Source organism: Pteropus medius, unplaced genomic scaffold, assembly GCF_902729225.1.
Source record: "Pteropus medius unplaced genomic scaffold, Ma_sr-lr_union100, whole genome shotgun sequence".
In the NCBI taxonomy this organism is placed as follows: Eukaryota; Metazoa; Chordata; class Mammalia; order Chiroptera; family Pteropodidae; genus Pteropus; species Pteropus medius.
The window spans coordinates 492,147-511,889 of record NW_024341372.1 but is presented as its reverse complement, the minus strand read 5'-3'; the positions used below and the strand labels follow the sequence as shown (position 1 = coordinate 511,889).

The 19,743-nt window shown below is 37.1% G+C and overlaps 1 protein-coding gene across 2 annotated transcripts in view; it reads left to right on the top strand.

The window, feature by feature from the left end:
- Positions 1-19,743, top strand: part of LOC120592792 (vascular endothelial growth factor receptor kdr-like) — a 309,580-nt gene that overhangs the window by 35,618 nt on the left and 254,219 nt on the right. For both annotated transcript variants that reach the window (XM_039850483.1, XM_039850476.1), the window contains exons 7-11: positions 2,067-2,226; positions 3,000-3,136; positions 3,486-3,663; positions 5,381-5,498; positions 7,358-7,530. In XM_039850483.1, the coding sequence (XP_039706417.1) occupies positions 2,067-2,226; positions 3,000-3,136; positions 3,486-3,663; positions 5,381-5,498; positions 7,358-7,530 (766 nt within the window). The remainder of the gene's footprint in view (positions 1-2,066; positions 2,227-2,999; positions 3,137-3,485; positions 3,664-5,380; positions 5,499-7,357; positions 7,531-19,743) is intronic.

The window sequence follows — 19,743 nt, the reverse complement described above, 5'->3', positions numbered from 1 at the left end:
AGTTAAGTACATTTAGGTTATAGTGAAATGATGTAAGGGCTTCTCAAAGGGATCTCAAAAGCTTCTGGTGAAAAGTGATTTTTGAAAAATGATTTTAAATATTTTAATTAGAGTTAATAATTAAGGAGTTAAAAAACATTAAACTAAAAAGAAATGTGGTAAAGTTTTAACTCTAAGTTTTGTGTTTTTAGATAAAGGATGATGATCTTTATCTGAGGTTAAAGATAAGAAAGCTCTGAGTAGATTCTGTTGGGTAAGAATAAGACAACTGAACTAGGAGTCAAAAAGAGAACCTCAGTGCTGGAAGAGACCTTGGAGTCTAATTTCCCATCTGATGCAAAAAATTATTTTGCAAAATCCTGGACAAATAACTACCCAGCTCTTGCTTCAATGCTTTCAGTGACAGTGGTCCAACTTCTGATTGAGCCAAAATATGCATCACTGTCATTTCCACTCATTTTAACCTCTGAAGTTGTACTCAAAAGTTTAATTCTTTTTCCAGTTCCCAAGTAGGAGTTCTTCAAATACTAGAAAGAAAGCTACCCTACCCCCAACCAATGACCAACTCCACTTACCACTTTCCATTCTCAAATGTCTTCTTTTGTTGAGCTAAAAGTAACTTGTTTCTTAAGATATTTCTTATATCAAAAGGCTCCCAGTACCTTCATAGTTCTGATCATCCTCTTCTGACCCTGCTTCAGTTTGTAAAGATCTTCCTTAAAATATAGTGTCCATTTTCATACATCAGTGGACATTAATTGGTATATTCTTGTTGTGAAAGACTTTGGCAAGACATATTAGGTACCTGGAAAATGCTTATACCCTTTAACCCAGTAATTATGCATCCAAGGATCTTGTTTGGTGAATAAGCAGAGACTTAAACATGAAGATATTCATTGCCACATTATTTTAAATAACAAAACCAAAAATTATTATAACATGAATATCTAACAATAAAAGAATGGTTAAATAATAAAATAACTAATATTATACTGCAATTAAAATTATGTTTATGAAGAGTTTTTAATAATATGAAAACATGCTAATGGTATAATATAAATAGTATAAATATAATTTATCCTGTAAATTGTATTTATACTATAAGTACAGTTATGTGACAATGTTTACATACATAGAGAAAAGACTGTAAATAAATATGTTTCATTGTTCCTAGTTGCTATTTCTGGGTTACAGGTCATTATTATTATTTTTTCTTTACTTTCTTCAACATTTTTGAAAAATGTTCACAATTGGTTAGTATTATTTTTAAGTTCACCAAAGGAAGATTTAATAATTCAGATTTGTTTGGAAACCACTAGCTGAGAGTAAGCATTCAGTCTGTGCTGTTTGCAGCTGGATCTCTAGTGCCCAACACAAAGTAGACAATATTAAATATTGAATGTTTGATTGAATTAAAGTACAGGCTAAAAATGAACTTCACATAAGCCACTAAATTCCTTAAAGTCTCTTTCATATGTCCTTACCTGAGGCAGAAAGAGCCATCCACAGTGACACAATGTCAGTAAATATCAGAGGCCCTGATGAGTAGATGTGAAACCTGGGAGTGTAACAGCTCTATTTCCCTCACAAATCTTAAACAGAAGGCCCAATGAATCTTAGCATAGGATTTTTGGCTCTAAACATCTCCAATAGAAAAGATCTAAACCTTGATATTCAATCTAATAATAAGCAATGAGTTGGACAAGATATCCCCTATAAACGTCATCTATAAAACAAGAGTAATAATAATAATACCTACCTCATAGTGTTGTTGTGAGGATTAAATGAGCTAATACTGTACCTGGCACATAGTAAGTGTTGTGTAAGTGTTTAGTACTATAATTATTATTTGTTGAGTATCTACTCTGAGCCCAGAATTGTGCTAATTTCTCAGAAGAAAACAAAGGTTAACTAGCACAAACTCAGTCAAGAAGCTTGGGCCAGTTTGGGTAGGACAGGTCACTCCACTCTTGTGGCTTCAAAGCAGATGGCTTGTGTATGATACTGAGAACTGGTGATAACTTTACATTTATGTCTTCCTATGTCCTCCTTTCCTTGTCCCACAGTTACACTCTGCCACATTCACCTATGCAAGCCAAGACTGGGATCCCCGGAAAGGCTTCACTGTGATCCAACCTTCATACCATTTCTATAGCAGCATGCTCCAGTGCATTGCCGAAGTTAATGGGAAGATACACAGGTCATTCTATCTCCCACAGCGTTTGGGTATGTGACCTTGTGATTTTAGGTTAGGAAGTGGGATCCAGCTGTTTCTGAGAATTACTTCTTATTTGTATAAACCTTACTCCAGCTATAATCTCTTACATGTCATTTAATAACCAGGAATTCTAAGTTTTTATTTTAAGAACTTTTTTATGTCAGTAGATAATGCCCAGTTTTGGACTGTTCCCAGTTGCCTGATCAGTTGTCCCATAAAATCAATAGTTTGGCAGTGTCTAGCAATAAATACTCAGCTATTATAAGGTTGTCCTTGTAAAACTATGAAGCAATATCATATATTGTGGCTAAAGAATAGACATCTTGGAGCTCTATGTTACTGCTGCCTTTGTATAGAAGTGAAGCTGGGCTTCTAACTGAGGGAAGACTCTTTGCTCAGAGAATTTAGAAATGTGGTAAAATTAACCACAGAAGGGCTTGATTGTCTTAGATAAGTAGGAGGAAAAACTTCCTGATGGAGAGGTTATTAAACTGATTATAAGATTTCCTAACCAGTATTGTAGAATCTTTTTCACTGAAAAGCCTCAAGAACTAAAAAGATAATCCCTGCCACTAACATCAAGCCTTTTGCTATATAGTTTATATAAAATATTATCTAGTGTTTTCTGAAAAATGGAACCTTCTGGTTTGGTTTTGAGTCTATATTTTCCATCTAAGAAAGGGAATAAGGAATTGAGAATTCTAAGAATTACTCCATAATCAAGATTTTTGTATCTTGCCTTCTTTGTCAATATCATTATGCCATCTAATCTATTTTCCAGAAACCAAGAGAGAAAATATCTCCATCAGATACAACCACCAGAGACTTCTAATGGGAGACACTCTTTCTCTGCAATGTGTTGCAGAGACCACATTCAATGGACGAATAAAACTGAACTGGGTGTTCAATCGGCAAGATGTAAGGACAATGCCCCTGCTCCAAATCTTTACAAATCTGCCCATATCCTTTCTCCCTGCCATTCCAACTCAGTTTCTACTCAGGGTCAAGAACCAGGCAACATGCGAATCAGATCAACAAAGTTGACTAATAAGCAGCTTCTGCATTTATGGAAGCCAATCTCGTAGGGAACTGGCATTTCACTCTGTACCATATCATGGTTCATTAGTTACATATGTGATTTAATAGAAGTGCAGAAAAGTGTCAGCTCTTCAAAGGGATTTTCTTTGGCTTCTCAACAAGTTAGGTACCTAGAAGTGCTCAATAATCACAATTGAAATTATGTTCTTTTTTCTTTCCCATCTCACAGTCCAAGACAATACCCAGGTGTTGCGAAGTTAAAAGGAACTTGTACCAAGGCTCCCCTGTGTACAAAAGCTATAGTAACTTGACAATCTGGAATGTAACTATGGAAGACAAGGGTTTGTACATTTGCAGGGAAGACAACAACACTGCCTTGCAAGCCAACATCACCATCGTAGTGTACAGTATGTAAAACTTTTATTCATGACTCTTCCCTAAGGATTAGCCTGCCTACTCTCTTCCCCCTATATGAAAGAAATCACTCAGACATATCTTCATTTTCTCTCGCAGTGTTATGGTCTCCAAGGCTTACACTCCCAATGCTTTGGTGCTTAAATAAGAAAAGGTAGCAAATGTCAGTCAGCCCCTTTCCTGTTCTTTCACTCTGGCATAGAAATTGCATGCTGGGAAGCACTGTTATCTAACTTACACACTTTTACATCTTGTTGGCTAGTTATAGTTGTATATTTTAAGGATATAGGGTAAAGTAACTCATCAGTATTTTGGACCGTGTAAAGACCAGATTCTTGAATCTCTTATCTTCTTTGCCAATTTGTGGTGCGATCTTGTACAACTTGCTGCACCTCCCAGACCTTCATTTTTCTCACTTATCATCATAATCACCATCATCATCATCATCATCATCATCATCATTTACTCATAATCATAATATAAAGTTTAAGGGTGCTTCTAGCTTGTTTTTTTTTCTGATATGAATGTGAACATAAATTGCTTAGTGGAAATAATTAAGTGAACTTCAATTTAACCCGATTACCTTGAGTTCATAGAGTTCTTTTCTTACAAAGACACATATATATACATACACATATGCACACATACACATATTACTCACACATGCTCACATACACATCCTAGCATAGTTATATAGACATACTTAATTTTTACATGTATCTATGAAAATCCTAAGCCACAAATACTAGTATCTATCCACACATAAATACTTAAAAATACAAACACACTCTAGGTTTATTCTGCAGTAAGAAATTTAATTATTTAAGCTCAATTCAATCCTCTGCAGCCTGGTTTATAAGGTAACCTACTTTAGTTCTCTCAGCCTCTGGATTCTATATAGCCACTTCTATCAGCTGGATTGCCTTCCGTTTTAGGCAAAAGAAAACCTGACTAAAAATAGCTTAAACAATAATGACAATTATCTCGTGTAATAAGGAGTCTTAAGGTGTATGGTTCCAGTGCTGATTGACTTAGTGGGTCATCAATATATTCTAGAAACCAGGTTCCTTCCCCTGTTCTATTCTACTATTCTCATTATCTTCAAAGTGCCCCTCATGCTGCCACAGTCCCAGATCCCATATGCTAATGATAGTGTCTTAGAGACAGGAATAAGTGAAAATCCCATGATTTGTGTTTCTTTTTAGGAGTTTTGAAGATCTTTCCCAGAAGTCCCCTAGCTAATTTCCCCTTTTGTTTCACTCTTCAGAAATACATTATCTGCCCATGTCTAAATAATCACCTGACAAAGAATAAGACCAACATGATTGGCTTAATTAGGTGGTTCTCATCTCATGAGCAGTACTATCTCTTAGGGGTATTGGAAATGCATGAGGGCATTTTTTTTTTGTCAAAATGACTGGAGGTTATTACTGGCATTGATTGGACAAAGTTTATTATAATAAGCTGTATTGCTTATTAAAGGATTATAAATATCTTTCAAAATTCAGGACAGTATTGCAAAACAAAGAATTAACCCTTTGAAAATGCTAACAGTACATCCCTCCAATCCACATTGAGAAACACCAGCTTATGACAATCAAGATTGGCTCTGCCAGGCAGGGGGGGATGTGACCGCTAACAGGAAGGGTGAGCAAAATTGGGATTCAGTTATACCTTCTTCCTCGAACTTCAACCCTGTTCTACTTCCAGAAAAATCATTCCTCAATGTGAGCTACAAGAGAAGACACACTTATGAGGTGACAGCAGGGCAAAGTATTCTCAAAATGGGAATAAGAGTGGATGCTTTCCCTCGCCCCAATGTGACCTGGTAAGTAGGGTTTTCTTTCCTGAGTGTTTCTGTTCTCTAGAGTCTCTTAACCCCTTCCTTAAGACCTGCTCTTTTGTCATATAGCAGACCCTGGACTAGGTACTGCGGACTCAGAAATATACTCTAACCTTAATCCTACTTTCAGGGAACTCACAGCTTCAGAAATGAATGCTTCATCTCCTTCTCCACAGGTTTCTTGGCTTGTTTCCTCTTTCCTTTCTCAATCTCTCATGTATTTGAGAGGAAAAAAAGAGAGTTTTTTACTCTGAAAAGAGAGGAGGAGATAAAGCTGGGAAAGTAGCCAAAGCCATTGTAGAATTCCACAAACAGATTTGGAAGGAGTCTTGAAGGTGATCTTACCCAGTATAATAGAGATCCTTGAATGTCAGGGTAAGAAGTGATAAGGTAGAAAAAATATGGGCTTTTGAGCCAGTCAAACTTGTGTCCCAATTCCAGTTCATCAAATTACCAAGCAAGTTACTTGAACTCTCTAAGCTTCAATTTCTTCATCTGTAAAATCTGGGTGATAATATCCTGTGTTATAGAATTGTTCTGAGGAGTAAATGATAAATTATTGTGTTTTTTTTTTTTAAATCTCTATTGCCTATTAAAGGCAGTTAGAGAGCAATCAAAGACTCTGGAGTCAGGAGTGATAAATTTGAAGCTAAGCTTTAGTAAGATCAATGTGGCCTTATGTGGTTTGGAATGGAAAAAGATTGGAGAAATAGCTTCTGGTTTAGGGCATTATAACAATAGTTCATGTGAGATATAATATGGGCCTATATAATCAGAATATAAAGAGAATATAAGGAGGAATAGATTTGGGAAACAGTTCAGAAGTAGAATCTTCAAGATTCAGTATCCAATTAGATGTATGAATCAATGCCCAAGGATCTGAAGTACTTCACAGTTTTCAAGTTTGGTGGAATGTGAGATTTGTGTTGTTATAGACAGTCTGGGCTTCATCAGGATGAAAAAGTAGTGTAAAGGTAACAGAAAAGGAACACCATGATGAGATCATTTAGAGATAGTCAATGAACATTTAGAAGTATGATTCTAAAGCTAGATTTTGAAGCTAGAGACTGAGGAGCCATCAACTAGGAGTGGATAAATGCACCCAGGCTATGCACAGAGAGAAAAGAGCCCAAAGGCAGGATCCTGAGGCAGATTTATATTAGGGAAATTTATAAGCATTTATTATGCTACTACTGTGAATTACTGATATTTACACAACACCCTCAATGTATTTGGCTCATTAGCAACTCCTAAAATTTCTTAGCCAAAGCCTCCTCTCTCTCATTTTGTCTGCTGAAGTATTTTAAGTGCTTGCTCTGTAGGAAGTACTTATTGAAGGGGTAAAAAATGGAAGAAGAGTCAGTGAAGAAGAGAGAGAAACAATGATTAGAATAGTGTCCCAGAAGCTAAGAGAGGAAGACTTGGTCCCTAAAATCAAACACTTTAGAATATCTGGGGGTTATGAATGCTGAGAGAAGGCCACTGGCTGTGATAATTAGGGCATTGCTGGTGAACTTGGAAAATATGATCTTGAAAGAGTTTCAGGGATCAAAATCTGAGTTTAAAGTGCTAATGAATGGATGGAAAGTGAAGAAGTGGTAGCATGAGTAAGGGCACTTTCCAAAAGTTTTGACTATTAAAGCGAAAGGAAGGGACAAATTTAATCTTTTACTATCACTATAGCTGTACTAAGGTGCTTCAGCCTGGGAATTTTATGGAAAAGATTCCATTGTTTTGTCTCCTTGCTGATCATGATGAAGCATAATCAAAATGCCCCTCGGGTAGAAAGCTGGATGACCTAGAGGACTGCATTGTACTAACCATACCTTCTCCATGACTCGCAGGTTCAAAGATGGAAAGCTACTCCCAATAAACCATACCTTTCAGCCTGACCCTCTTAAATACAAACTCACAATCCTGGAAGTGAATGTAAAGCATGCTGGGAATTACACTTTTGCTCTGAGCAACACCAAGCATGGCCTCTACAAAAACCTCACCATACAACTGATTGTCAATGGTGAGTTGTTGGGATTCATGCAACAGTTTCAGGTTCCTGTCTCTATTTTGTTAGAATAAAATTCAAAGCGGAGATATGATAGGAACTACCTCAGCTATGCAGAGACAGGGCTTTCGGAGGTGCTTTTTAGTCACCAGAAGTTTGCTGATTAGACTTCTATGCTGAAAGAATTTTCAGAGCTGTGATGAAATTCATCTCCTGTAATTTTTTCTGATACCAGAGATACTTAAAAATTGGTCTCTTCTTATTTAGAAAGTGTAATTTGAAGTGGGGAGGGCCAAAACTCCATCTCGGTAACTGTTTCTGTACATTAAAGGGACTGGAAGGAGAGGATTACATTGTCTTCCATGGCTTATCCTGGATAAATAACAGGTGATTTCTCTTAGAAGTAGAAGAAAATGATATCACACATTCTGAGCACAGCCAGCACTGTCTGCCTTATACGGTCCTGACCCCAGTTTTATCTAGTGCCTTGACAGCCAATGTGACTTAGATTGTCTCTTCCCCAAACCAATGTTCTATTTTAGTTTCTATACCTCTGCATTGTCTTCCATCATAAAAGCTTCCAGCTAGTATGAGAAGCCTAGTTTACCTTTCGCCTAGATGTTGGGCTTCTGATAAGGAGGTGGGAAGTGTTGGAGCCCATGAAAAATAAGAGCCATTCTTGGATGGAACAGTCCTTTTATTTTAGTCTTATTTCATCAGAAAGCAGAATAAGGAGAAGCCAGCTGGGTCCTTATTTAGCTCTATGACAATGCCTCTGCATCCTTTCTTTCTCAACATCAATGCTTTGGAAAGGAACAGAGGTTGAGGGTGGGAGGGAAGCTTCCTAGATTCTTATCTAGCATCTTTTTGTTGTGTAACTCATAAGATTTTCTATGTTATTGATTCATCCTTTGGTTACCTATGAATGTTTCCTAGATTTCTTGGGGCCTTCCAATATCAAAAAGAGTAGGCTAATTTGAAAAATTAAAAATAGCTAACATCACTATCCCCATCACTACCATAATTGACATGGTTAGGTAATTTCCAGTCTGGACACTGGAGTAAGCCCTTGGTGGTTTTATGCCATCTCTGCTAGTCTATCAATTAAGGCTTATCACTTGTCACCCTGGCAGTTAGGTGGGCATATAATGAAGAAACAGGTAGGCTTAGAATCTATTACCAAACTTAGATTCTCTGACTCAAGCCCTTACTGACCATGTAACTTTAGGCAATTTACTTTGCCTTTGTGGTCCTCTGTTTTATCATCTTTAAAATAAGCATCATACTTGCCTTACAGGGCTATCATTAAAATGACATGAGGTGAAGAAATTACCATCCTTTGCTGTCATTTTATCTTATCTTTTATCAGAACCTTCTGCCCAAACTGTTGACCATTACTACTTAAAGAGAGTATCTTAGGCACCCTAGTTCCCAAGAAATAGTTTCTAATCAAGTCAAGTGTCTAAATGCAGACTATAGTCTACTCCAAATAGTCAAATAAAGGGCAACGCCAAACATAGAGCAAAATTCCTCATCCCTACCCACCACTATCACTTTCTCTATGTTCCCTCTGTGGTAAAACTACTCTTTGACTTGGGATTTCACCAGTAGACTATGTGAAAAGGAAGGAAAGAGGATAACAAAAACCTGGTAATATTTTCCATCCATCCTAGGGGTTCTCTGATCAAGAGCCACATAATTTATGCTTTCTCAAGATCATGTTGCCTGTTTTTTTTTCTCTTATACTTTCAACTGATGCCTTACTGATATCACCTTATTGATAAACTCAATTCAGAATTTTTCAGGACCAAATATATATATATATATATTTTTATTATTTATTTATTTGATATATATATATAAATATATTTATATATATATTTGATATATATATATCAGATATATATTTATATATATATAAATATATATCTGATATATATATATATATATTTGATATATATATATATATATTTGATATATATATATATCGGCTCATGGCAGATAGAGAATTAAGGAACTGGCCACCAGCTGTCATCTCTTTCCCCATGTCCCTACAGAATGGTCTGATGAAGCCTTGTTTTCTCCTCTTACCACAGCCCACACTTGCCTTTTGCATCCCACTGATGGTCAAAGAGACAGTTTATCTGAAGACACAGGGGTTGGGGGAGGCATAAGCCTGCAGTCTCTGTATTGGCTCTCTACACTACCTCCTGCCTACCGAAAAAGAAATCTGTAGTCCACTTTCTGGTTCTAAAAGACTTGGATAGTGAGTCTGATTCTCTTCTTTCAATCTGATTTAAACACCCATATAGACAGAGGTGCATAGCCCTGCAGTAGGCCAATGGGATACATTATTAAACAATAACTATGGGTTCTCTTCTTTCAATCTGCATATACTCTAGTAGAAAAAAAATATAAAAGCAGCATAGCAGCACAGCCTAGCAGAAATAGACCACCATCACAAGTGGGAAAGTCACTCCAAATAAAAAACTAGGAAATAGGGGTCAAGAGGAAACAAATAACCTACTTAGGGTCGCCTAGCTAGTTCAAAGCATAAGGTCATCTAATCCAACTCCATTATCTTGTTAATTTTAAAGATGAAGAAAAAGCTTAGGCCCAGAGTGAGGAAATGACTTATCTAAGGTCTCATATAGTATGTTAGAAAGCAGCCAAAACTTGAATATAAGCCTTCTGTGTTAGTTAAGTTATAGATTTGGCTGTTGTTTTAGATACTTCAAATAACAATGATTGAACTTATTGTGATGATCATTTCACAGGGTATACAAATATCAAATCATTATGTTATACACCTTAAACTAATGTTATATGTCAATTATATCTCAATAAACAATTAACAACAATATTAATATAACAAAGTAAATAGAATAATAATTTCTTAAATATGCTTAAATATATGAAGACCCATACAATTAAAAAAATAATAATAACATGACTTAAACATGATAACACATAACCACCCTAGTCAATGATTCGGTATCCCCGTTGCTCTGCTATCCCTAAAGTGTTGTTCTCATCCATATGGTCTGAGATAGCTCTCCACCACCAAGTGGAGAAAGAGAACTCATGCTCTACCATTTAAGAACATGACAGAGAATTCGCACACACACCAGAACTTAGTCACATGGTCACCTTAGCTGCTAAGAAGGATAGGAAGTATAGTCTGTAAATAAGCAGCCATAATCTCAGTTATAAAATCTATTACTATGGAAGAAAGGGAAAAGAAATAAGGCAAAAACAAGCAGTGTCTGTCAAACATACTGTTGCACAAGTATAGTTCAGAGACAAAGCCCTGAAGTTTATGCTTTTGTCTTTTGCTGTAGTACTTTTGATTAACACTTATATTAGCTTCGGACCTGGACAAGGTTGTGGTCATATCCCTAGCCTCAGTGTCTCATGGCAAGGTAGCAAATAACAGATGATACTGTGTTTAGTTGTCTATGCTCATTAGGTGACCCTATAGACCTGCAATCTTCAGAAAGAGAAGTTAGCAGGGCTGGAGATCATAGGTGCTCTCCTCAATAGCTACAGCCTCTACTGCTAACTGGTCCCACACCCATATTTGAAGGAGATAAAGTGATTGCAAATTTAGCAGCTCAGTCCAGAAATGTCTCTGTCTATCCTTTTGACTGCCCTGACTGTCATAGGAACTGTCAAACCATAGGTTCTGAGTTTCTCCTGAATAGCTCTTGGTGTCTTGAGAGGTAAGACTGGGATATGTGGCCTTGCTGAGAGGGAGACTAGAGGGAGAGAGGAAGGGAGGGACAAGATTGGCTCCATTCCCAGTTAGGAAGCTATGGAAATTCCTGTTGAGGGATCTGTGAAGATGCTCTCCCAACATCCCTAACATCTGCTCTTGCTCTACCCAGACACTTAGGGTCCTCTGGGAAAACATCTTAACATAATATTCAGAACGTTTTTAAATCAGCTCATTTTGCATGGGCTTTTCCATAGCCCAACAGCCTCCCTAAGGGTAGATCACCCTTCAGAAGATCTCTATCAAAGGCCAGGACAATGTGAAACCATTGATTTGTACTAGCAGTAATTAGAATGTGACAGGATGGAAAGGAACATCTGCAAAGACATATTAGCCTTACTCCCAAATCAAAATGTTCCAAATTCTCTCACTTCCATAGTCTCTACATCTGTAGAATGGGTGTGATAATAGTACATAACCTTAGATGCCTTTCTCTCTAGTATATGTCCATTCTGGAAAAATAAAACTCTACCTATCTTGTATGATCCTGAAAAGGCAGAAACTGAAAATTAAATGGAGTTAATTTCTGACTATAAGGAAAAAATGTGATTTTAAACAATAAAACTTTTATTTCAAGCTATATTACAAAGCTATGATAACAAAAAAAAAAAACAGTATGGCAATGGCATAAAAACAGACACATTTATCAGTGAAAGAGAAAAGAGAACCCAGAAATAAACCCACACATATATGATCAATTATGACAAAGGAGTCAAGAATATACATTGAGAAAGGACAATCTTGTCCATATATGATATCGGGAAAACTGGACAACTACATGCAAAAGACTGAAACTGAACAATTATCTTATACCACACACAAAAATTATCTCAAAATGAATTAAAAACTTGAATGTAAAACCTGAAACCATAAAACTCCTAGAAGAAAACATAGGAGGTAAGCTCCTTGATATCTGTCTAGTCAATAATTTTGTGGACCTGACTCCAAAGGCAAGGGAAACAAAAGTAAAAATAAACAAATGAGACAACACAAGACAAACAAAAGAAAAACTTCTGCACAGTGAAGCACAGTGAAGGAAACAATCAACAAAGTGAAGAAGCAATCTATTGAATGTGTGGAGATATTTGCAAACTATATATTTGATAGAGAGCTACTATCAAAAATATATAGAAACTCTTATAACTCAATAACAACAACAAAACAATCTGATTTAAAAACAAGAAAAGGACTTGAATAGATATTTTTTAAAGAAGACATGCAGATGGCTAACAGGCACATGAAAAGATGTTCAGCATCACCAATTATCAGGGAAATGCAAATCAAAAACACAATGAACTACCATTTCACATCTGTCAGAATGGCTCTTATCATAAAGACAAGAAATAAAAATGTTGGTGAGGATGTGGAGAAAATGGAGCTCTTGTGTACTGTTGGTGGAAATGTAAATTGGACACACACACTAGAATACTAATCAGCCATAAAAATTATGAAATAGTGCCAGTTGTGACAACATGGATGGATCTTGTTGGTATTGTGCTAAGTTAAATAAGTCAGAAGGAAAAGGACAAATACCATATGATTTTATTTATATGTGGAATATAAAAATAAAACAAATAAAAAAAATAAAATAAAACAAAATAAGAGTTATAAAGAAAACAAATTGGTAGTTGTCACAGGGATGAGGTGTTGGGAGGTAGGCAAAGAGTGTGAAGGATATCAAGAGGTACATACTCCTAGTTATAAAAAGAGCAAACCATAGGGATGCAATGAACATCATGGGGACTATAATTAATGATATTTTATTATCTTTGTATGGTGATAGATGGCAACTAGACTTATCGGGGTGATCATTTCACAATATATACAAATGTCGAATCATATTATATACCTAAAACTAATATAATAGTGTACATCAATTTAAAACAAAACAACAACAAAACAAAATTTTTGAAATGTATAACAGCTGTTTTGTGAGACAATGAAGATCCTGCATACAGAGGCAAGACAACTACTTGGTAAAGATGGAATAAGAAGTGCTTTGGTATCTAATGTCCTTTAAAGCCCTGATAATCTTGATATTGTCTTCTAACACAGATTATAAAAATAGCACAGATTCATTGGCTATGTGTATTCAGTGTTAAACCTAGAGCTGAATGCTAAACATAGTATTTAGTACCAGCATTTTGAATGTCTGTGACCTGGTCCTGGTCAGTTAGGGAAGTATAGGACTCAAAAGTGGGACCAAGTCTGCCTCTCTCTCAGCCTTAGTGGTCTTTCCTGGTCTCTTACCATTCCTACTTCTGACATCCAGAACCAAAGAGCAAGAAACCATTTCCAGTGTAGATCACAGAATGAAGGAAAAATAAACCTCACTTATTCTTTTCTTCTAAACATGTCTCCTGAGCCAAAATACAGACCAGAGCACCACATTGTTTTCCACTTCCTAAGTCAGTTTTCCTGGGGGAAACACTTGTTTTCCTGGGGGAAAATGACCAGAGAAAACAAACACAAAATAAAACAAAACAAAATCCATCATTAGGTCGGTCTTCTCCCTCACTCGTTCTCTTTATGAGTTATTTAGGACAAATTGAAATCTAAGTCAAGGCCAGGCCAGTTTGCAGTTCCATTTGGCTGTTACCATCTCTCGATTATTTGCTCCCTATATCTAATTAGTGCCAGAATTTTCTGTGGGCCACTGAGAAGTCTGAAAAGAAGGGTGGGGCTAGGAAGCCCTTTGGAATTAGCAGTTTAGCTTTTGAAAGCTGTACCTGTTCTGTTCAGTGTCGTACCTTAGCTAGAGAGAGGCAAGTAGCTATCATAAACACCTTGTTGGAATGACTCCTTTGGGCTCAAATGGAGCCAGAGGAGCTAGTCTGGTAAGTGGATGAATGCTAAGAGGAACTTTGTTAGAAGGCTTGGGCAAAGTAGGCTTGCTCTGAGCAACTGAGCACTTATTTTCTCCCTGAACTTGACATAAAATCCATGTGTACTTGAGACCCAGAGCCTCACCTTTCAGGCAGACCTCAGGGCTCCTCTGCTAGGTATTTCATGCTGACAAATGCACAGAGCCTGTTTTGATTGCCCTGGAAGTAGACAGACAAGATGAAGGGACAAGGGAATAAGAGCACAAGGATTTTGCCAAAAATCCTAACTATGTGGCTTGGCTATTTTTTAAAACTCCAACTTCTTCTCCCTCTCCTTCCCCCTTACCCTCTTCCTCTCCCATAACTTGGGAGAGAGGCAGCAGAAATAACAGGATTCTTCTTTCCTTCACTCAAAAAAAAAATCAATTAATCAAATGTTTTTGAGCTACCTACTATTTTCCAGATACTATTTTAGACACTTGAGTTGTTGCAAGAAATAAACAGACAAAAATTCTGGCCTTCATGAAACTTACAGAATGGTTTAGCTAGAAAAACAAAACCAATAAATACGTAATATATCAGGTGGTATAGTACTCATAAGTATTACAGATAAGTAGAAAGCAATAGGAAGGGGCTAGAGAATGATAAGGAGAGAGCGCCATTTTATGTACCTTATTTTCTTCTGAATCTTTTGGTTATTTACCACCTAGATAGTTAAATCAGTTTGAATTCAGGTCCTTATGGAGACAAATAGGTAGAAAGAAAGGTGTCAGTTGACAAAAGAAAAGTTATTGGCTGGGTTAGGCTTTAGGCATTTTACTATTGAATTATTCACTTCCTTGTCATAAAATTTTTAAAAATCCCGCAAAATTATAAATTGCTACTGGTAACCCAGGACTTTCTTTCCCCTGAGGTCACCTAACCCAGTAGCCTTATTTTTATCTATCTATCTATCTATCTATCTATCTATCTATCTATCTATCTATCTATTTATTTATTTATCTGTTTATTAAAGTAGTTGACATGCAATATTATATTAGTTTCGGGTATACAACATAGTGATTTGACATTTATATACCTTACAATATGATCACCATAATAATTCTAGCAGCCATCTGTCACTGTACAAAGTTATTATGATATTGACTATATTCCCTGTGCTATACCATAACATCCTTGTGAATTAATTATTTTATAACTGAAAATTTATACCTTTATTCCCTTTCACCTTTTTCACCCATACCCTTAACCTTCTTCACTCTGGCAACCATCAATTTGTTCTCTGTATCTATGAATCTGTTTCTGTTTCCAACAGCCTTATCTTAAAATTGGAGATGATGAAGGAATTGGCCAAAGTCACTAAATTAGCTAATGCAGTGGTCCCCAACATTTTTGGCACCAGGGACCGGTACTTCTATGAGAATTTAATGCCTGATGATCTGAGGTGGAGCTGAGGAGGTGATGCTAGCTCTGGGGAGCATCTGCAAATACAGATGAAGCTTCATTCGCTCACCTGCAGCTCACCTTCTGCTGTGTGGCCAGGTTCCTAACAGGCCACATACAGGTACTGGTGTGTGGGAGGGGGTTAGGGACCCCTGAGCTAATGGAACAATCTGGGACAGAGACCAGACTCAGGTGTTCCAGTTGTTTGGAGCTGTCTCACCAATTTTGAAATGTACCTTATAGTCATTCCTTATACTCTAAAATCAATCTAGTTGGCTGAATTTGGAAAACCCAGTTTTCCCTCCTGTGCGTCTCCTTTACTCTCACAGAACTAATTGTCTCACAACACTTCTGACACTAAATACAAGGGCATTCCACCCCCCATCTCCACCAAGCAATTCTATGTGACACCAACTGTGTGTCCTACAATTTGACTGAATCTGACACTATCCATCTGGAGATAGCATCAGATCCCACAGGTAAGGGCTCAGTCTCATAAGGCAGCCCCCAATTCAGATGCCAATCACAAGTAATAGGTCTCCAGGTTATCCACAACTTCTGAGTGACTGGTCTAGAAATTGGAGGTTTCCATGATCCCCTCCTCAAGTTTAATTAATTTGTTAGAACAGTTCACAGAACTCGAGAAAACACTTACTTACATTTGCCAGTTTATTAAATGATATGATAAAGGATACAGATGAACGGCAAGATGAAGAGTTACATGAAATGAGGTGTGGGAGGGTACCTATGGAGTTAGGGTAAATCACCCTCTCTGCATTCGTATGTGTTCACCAATCTGGGACCTCTTTGAGTCCGATACTATTGGAAATTTATGTAGTCCTGATCAATCATTAACTCCATTTCCAGCCCTCTACCCTCTCTGGAGGATGGGTGGGGGGTGAGGTTGAAAATTCTAAACTTCTAATATAGCTTGGTCTTTGCAGTGATGAGCCCTCATCCAAGAGCCATCCAGGATCCCACCCAGAGTTGCCAGATTAAAACAAAAGACAATCCTGTCACCCAGGAAATTCCAAGAGATTTAGGAGCTCCATATCAGGAACCCTAACCATATCAGGGTTAAAGACCAAATATTAGAATAAAAGATATTCCTAGTACTTTTATCACTTAAGAATTTTAGGAGTTTTCTAATCTCACATTGGCCTTTGGACCTGGGACAAGTTACTGCTTAAGATGGTTAGATGCAGGGTATAGATGACTAGTGGCAGAGAGGGTGTTTTATTTTCATTTAAGAATGAGGTTCTTTCTTTATTTTTTTTCTCTCACTTGCACATTATTGAAGAAGATTAAACCCTGACTGAAACTTTTGGTTGGGGGCCCTTGTGATTTTAAGAAACTCTCAACTACTCCTATCAGCTTGAAGTTTGAAATTTGGTTTCGGGAATTGTCTTCCTAGACATCTGAACAGAAAGAACACAATCTATCCTCTTAATAACTTTTTTTTTTAATTTTTATGGTGACATTGGTTAATGAAATCTAATAAGTTTTAGCTGTACACTTTATGTTCACTCCCCATAGTTAGATTTCTTTCTGCCACCACGTATTTGACTGCTTTTACCCCCTTTACCACCTCCTTCCCCACTCCCCTCTGGTAACTCTAGTCTATAGTCCATGGCCATGAGTCTCTGTTTGTTTGTCCTGTTCATTTATTACTTTTAGGTTAATATCCCACATATAAGTGATATCATGTGATTTTCAACTTTTTCGGTCTGGCTTATTTTGCTTAACATGATTATCTCAAGGGCCATCCAAGTTGTTGCAAATGGCAGTATTTCATCTTTTTTTTATGGTTGAATAATATTCCACAGCTTCTTTATCTAATCATCTCTTGTAGGATACTTTGGTCACTTCCATGTCCTGGCCACTGTGAATAATGTTGCTATGAACATCAGTGTGCAAATATCTTTTTGGATATGGGTTTTCATGTCTTTGGAGTAAATACCCAGTAGAGAGACTTCTGGATCATATGGTAGATCAATTCTTAGTTTCTGAGGAATTTCCATACTGTTTTCCATAATGGTTGTACCAATCCCACTAATCTATTCTCTTAAGGATCTGAACCTGAGGAGCATCATGAATCTTAGCAGTTTCTCTTCACTAGATGAGGGGAAGGCTGTACTCTCTGCTTCCAGATCAGTCTATGAAGCACTTTTGTGCACAAGGTCTCATTTCACCCTCATAACTATTCTGAAATGTGATTTTTATTCCTGTTCTTTATAAAACTCTAGGACATAGGTACTATTGTTATCCCAGTTCAAAGATGAGAAGATTAAGGCACAGAGGGGTTAAGCAACTTGCTCAAGGTCTCAAAGCAGGCAACTGGCAGAGATAAGATTTTAACTTATGCAAAGGTTCTAGAGGTCATGCTCTCAAACATGGAAAACCCCAGTGGGAAGTTCCAAAAACAGCCTGAACATGACCTAGGAGGCTCTTTCTAGTTGCTGTTCTGGAAGCCCTTGCCTTGCCACCAGGCTCAAGAAGTGCCTTGATGAGTCTAGAAAATAAACACTTTCATTCACCATCTTAGATCTAGGGAAACTTGTCCTACTTCGTGAGGTCATCCTGGGGCATCTCAGGCCACTTTCCAAGCCTTTCTGATGAATTTTACATAAATTTTCTTGGAGCATGTCAGAGGAGCTGACCACAGACTCCAAAGGAAATGATAATTTGAGTTGGAATGCTCATGCCATAGCTAAGAGAATGCTTGGGAATGAGACCACAGTTATCAGAAAACAGGATCCTGGCTTTAGATTTAGATAAGTCTGAGTCCAAACCCCAGCTCTTCCATTAACTGTGTGGCCTTTGTCAAGTCCACTGATCAGTCTGACTTGTTTTTACTATTTCAAATGTGGATAACACTAACTACCTAATTAAATTATGAGGATTAAACAAGATGATAAATGTAAAACACTTATTACAGGGCCCTTGAACAAAGTAGTTACACCAAAAACCTCTCTTGTCTCTGAGAATAAGAGAAAGCATGGCATAATCATGGAGCTTCACAGAGTTTTGGATTCTGGCATAATTCTTCTTCACTGGTACCTAGCTGTGTGACCTTGAGCATATCTTTTAATTTAGAGCACCACTTTGCCTTTTCTTTGAAATAAAATTAACAATACTATTTCTTCAAATTGCTATGAGGATTTAATGAGTTTCTGCATTAAAACACCTGGCAAAGAGTAAGCCCTAAATGAGCACCAACCTCTTTTATTATGAACGAAGTATCTATTTGAAATAATTATGCAGAAACTAGCTTTATGAGTCATTTGGGACCTCTTTAACATGTTTGTGATTCAGAAGAATGATAAAATAATAGTGAGAAAGAGGACAATTATCACTCCCAGGTGGCTGAGAATGCATTTAAAACAACAGGACTCATGGCTCTGAAAAGAGTAGTAGGTATTTGGTTCTGAGCTTTCGCTGTCTACGTGGAGCTCTAAAACCATTCTCAGGAAAACCAAGAAGTTCCAGAAATAAAGAGACCTTTATACCAATATCCTTAAAAAAGTAGTACCTTGTTCACTACCTGGCATGGTATATAACACCCAAGAGGCACTCAAAAAATACTTATTGAATGGATAAGAATCCTGTAGACTTAAACAGCTACGAAAAGTCAGTGCTGAAAGAAAAACAAGAACCATTTAGACTCAATTCACCTTCATTCTGGCATATTGGGTAACTGGGGTCTACGAGGAAAAGAGACTGACTAAAGGTCACACAGTGACCTAAACATATTTGCCCTGTTACAAGACATGGCATATGCCTGCAGATTTGGATGTGTTTACAGTAAAGGGACTTAGAATCAAGATATCCCTTGTCCTTGGAATTTCAATTACTGCTTGTATGAATCTAAATGTTCTAGACCCTTAAATTGTGACCCTAGTCCTGTTAGACTTAATTTTCCACCTGTACTTTTTTGGGCCCAGCTTGATTATTTATTTTATTTATCCTTTCACCTCTCATTCTCAAGTGTATACATTCTCCATCAAATATCAATCAAGAGAAAATATTCTTAATTATTTCCACAATCCCTTTGAAAGGGAACAGGTTCATTGTCCCATCCAGCATTGGAATTCAAAGATTCCAACCTCGTTTTTGACATGACAGTCATATGCCCCTTCATTTCCAAGTCCTTAATACTGGAACCAAGAATGCACTCAGAGAGTC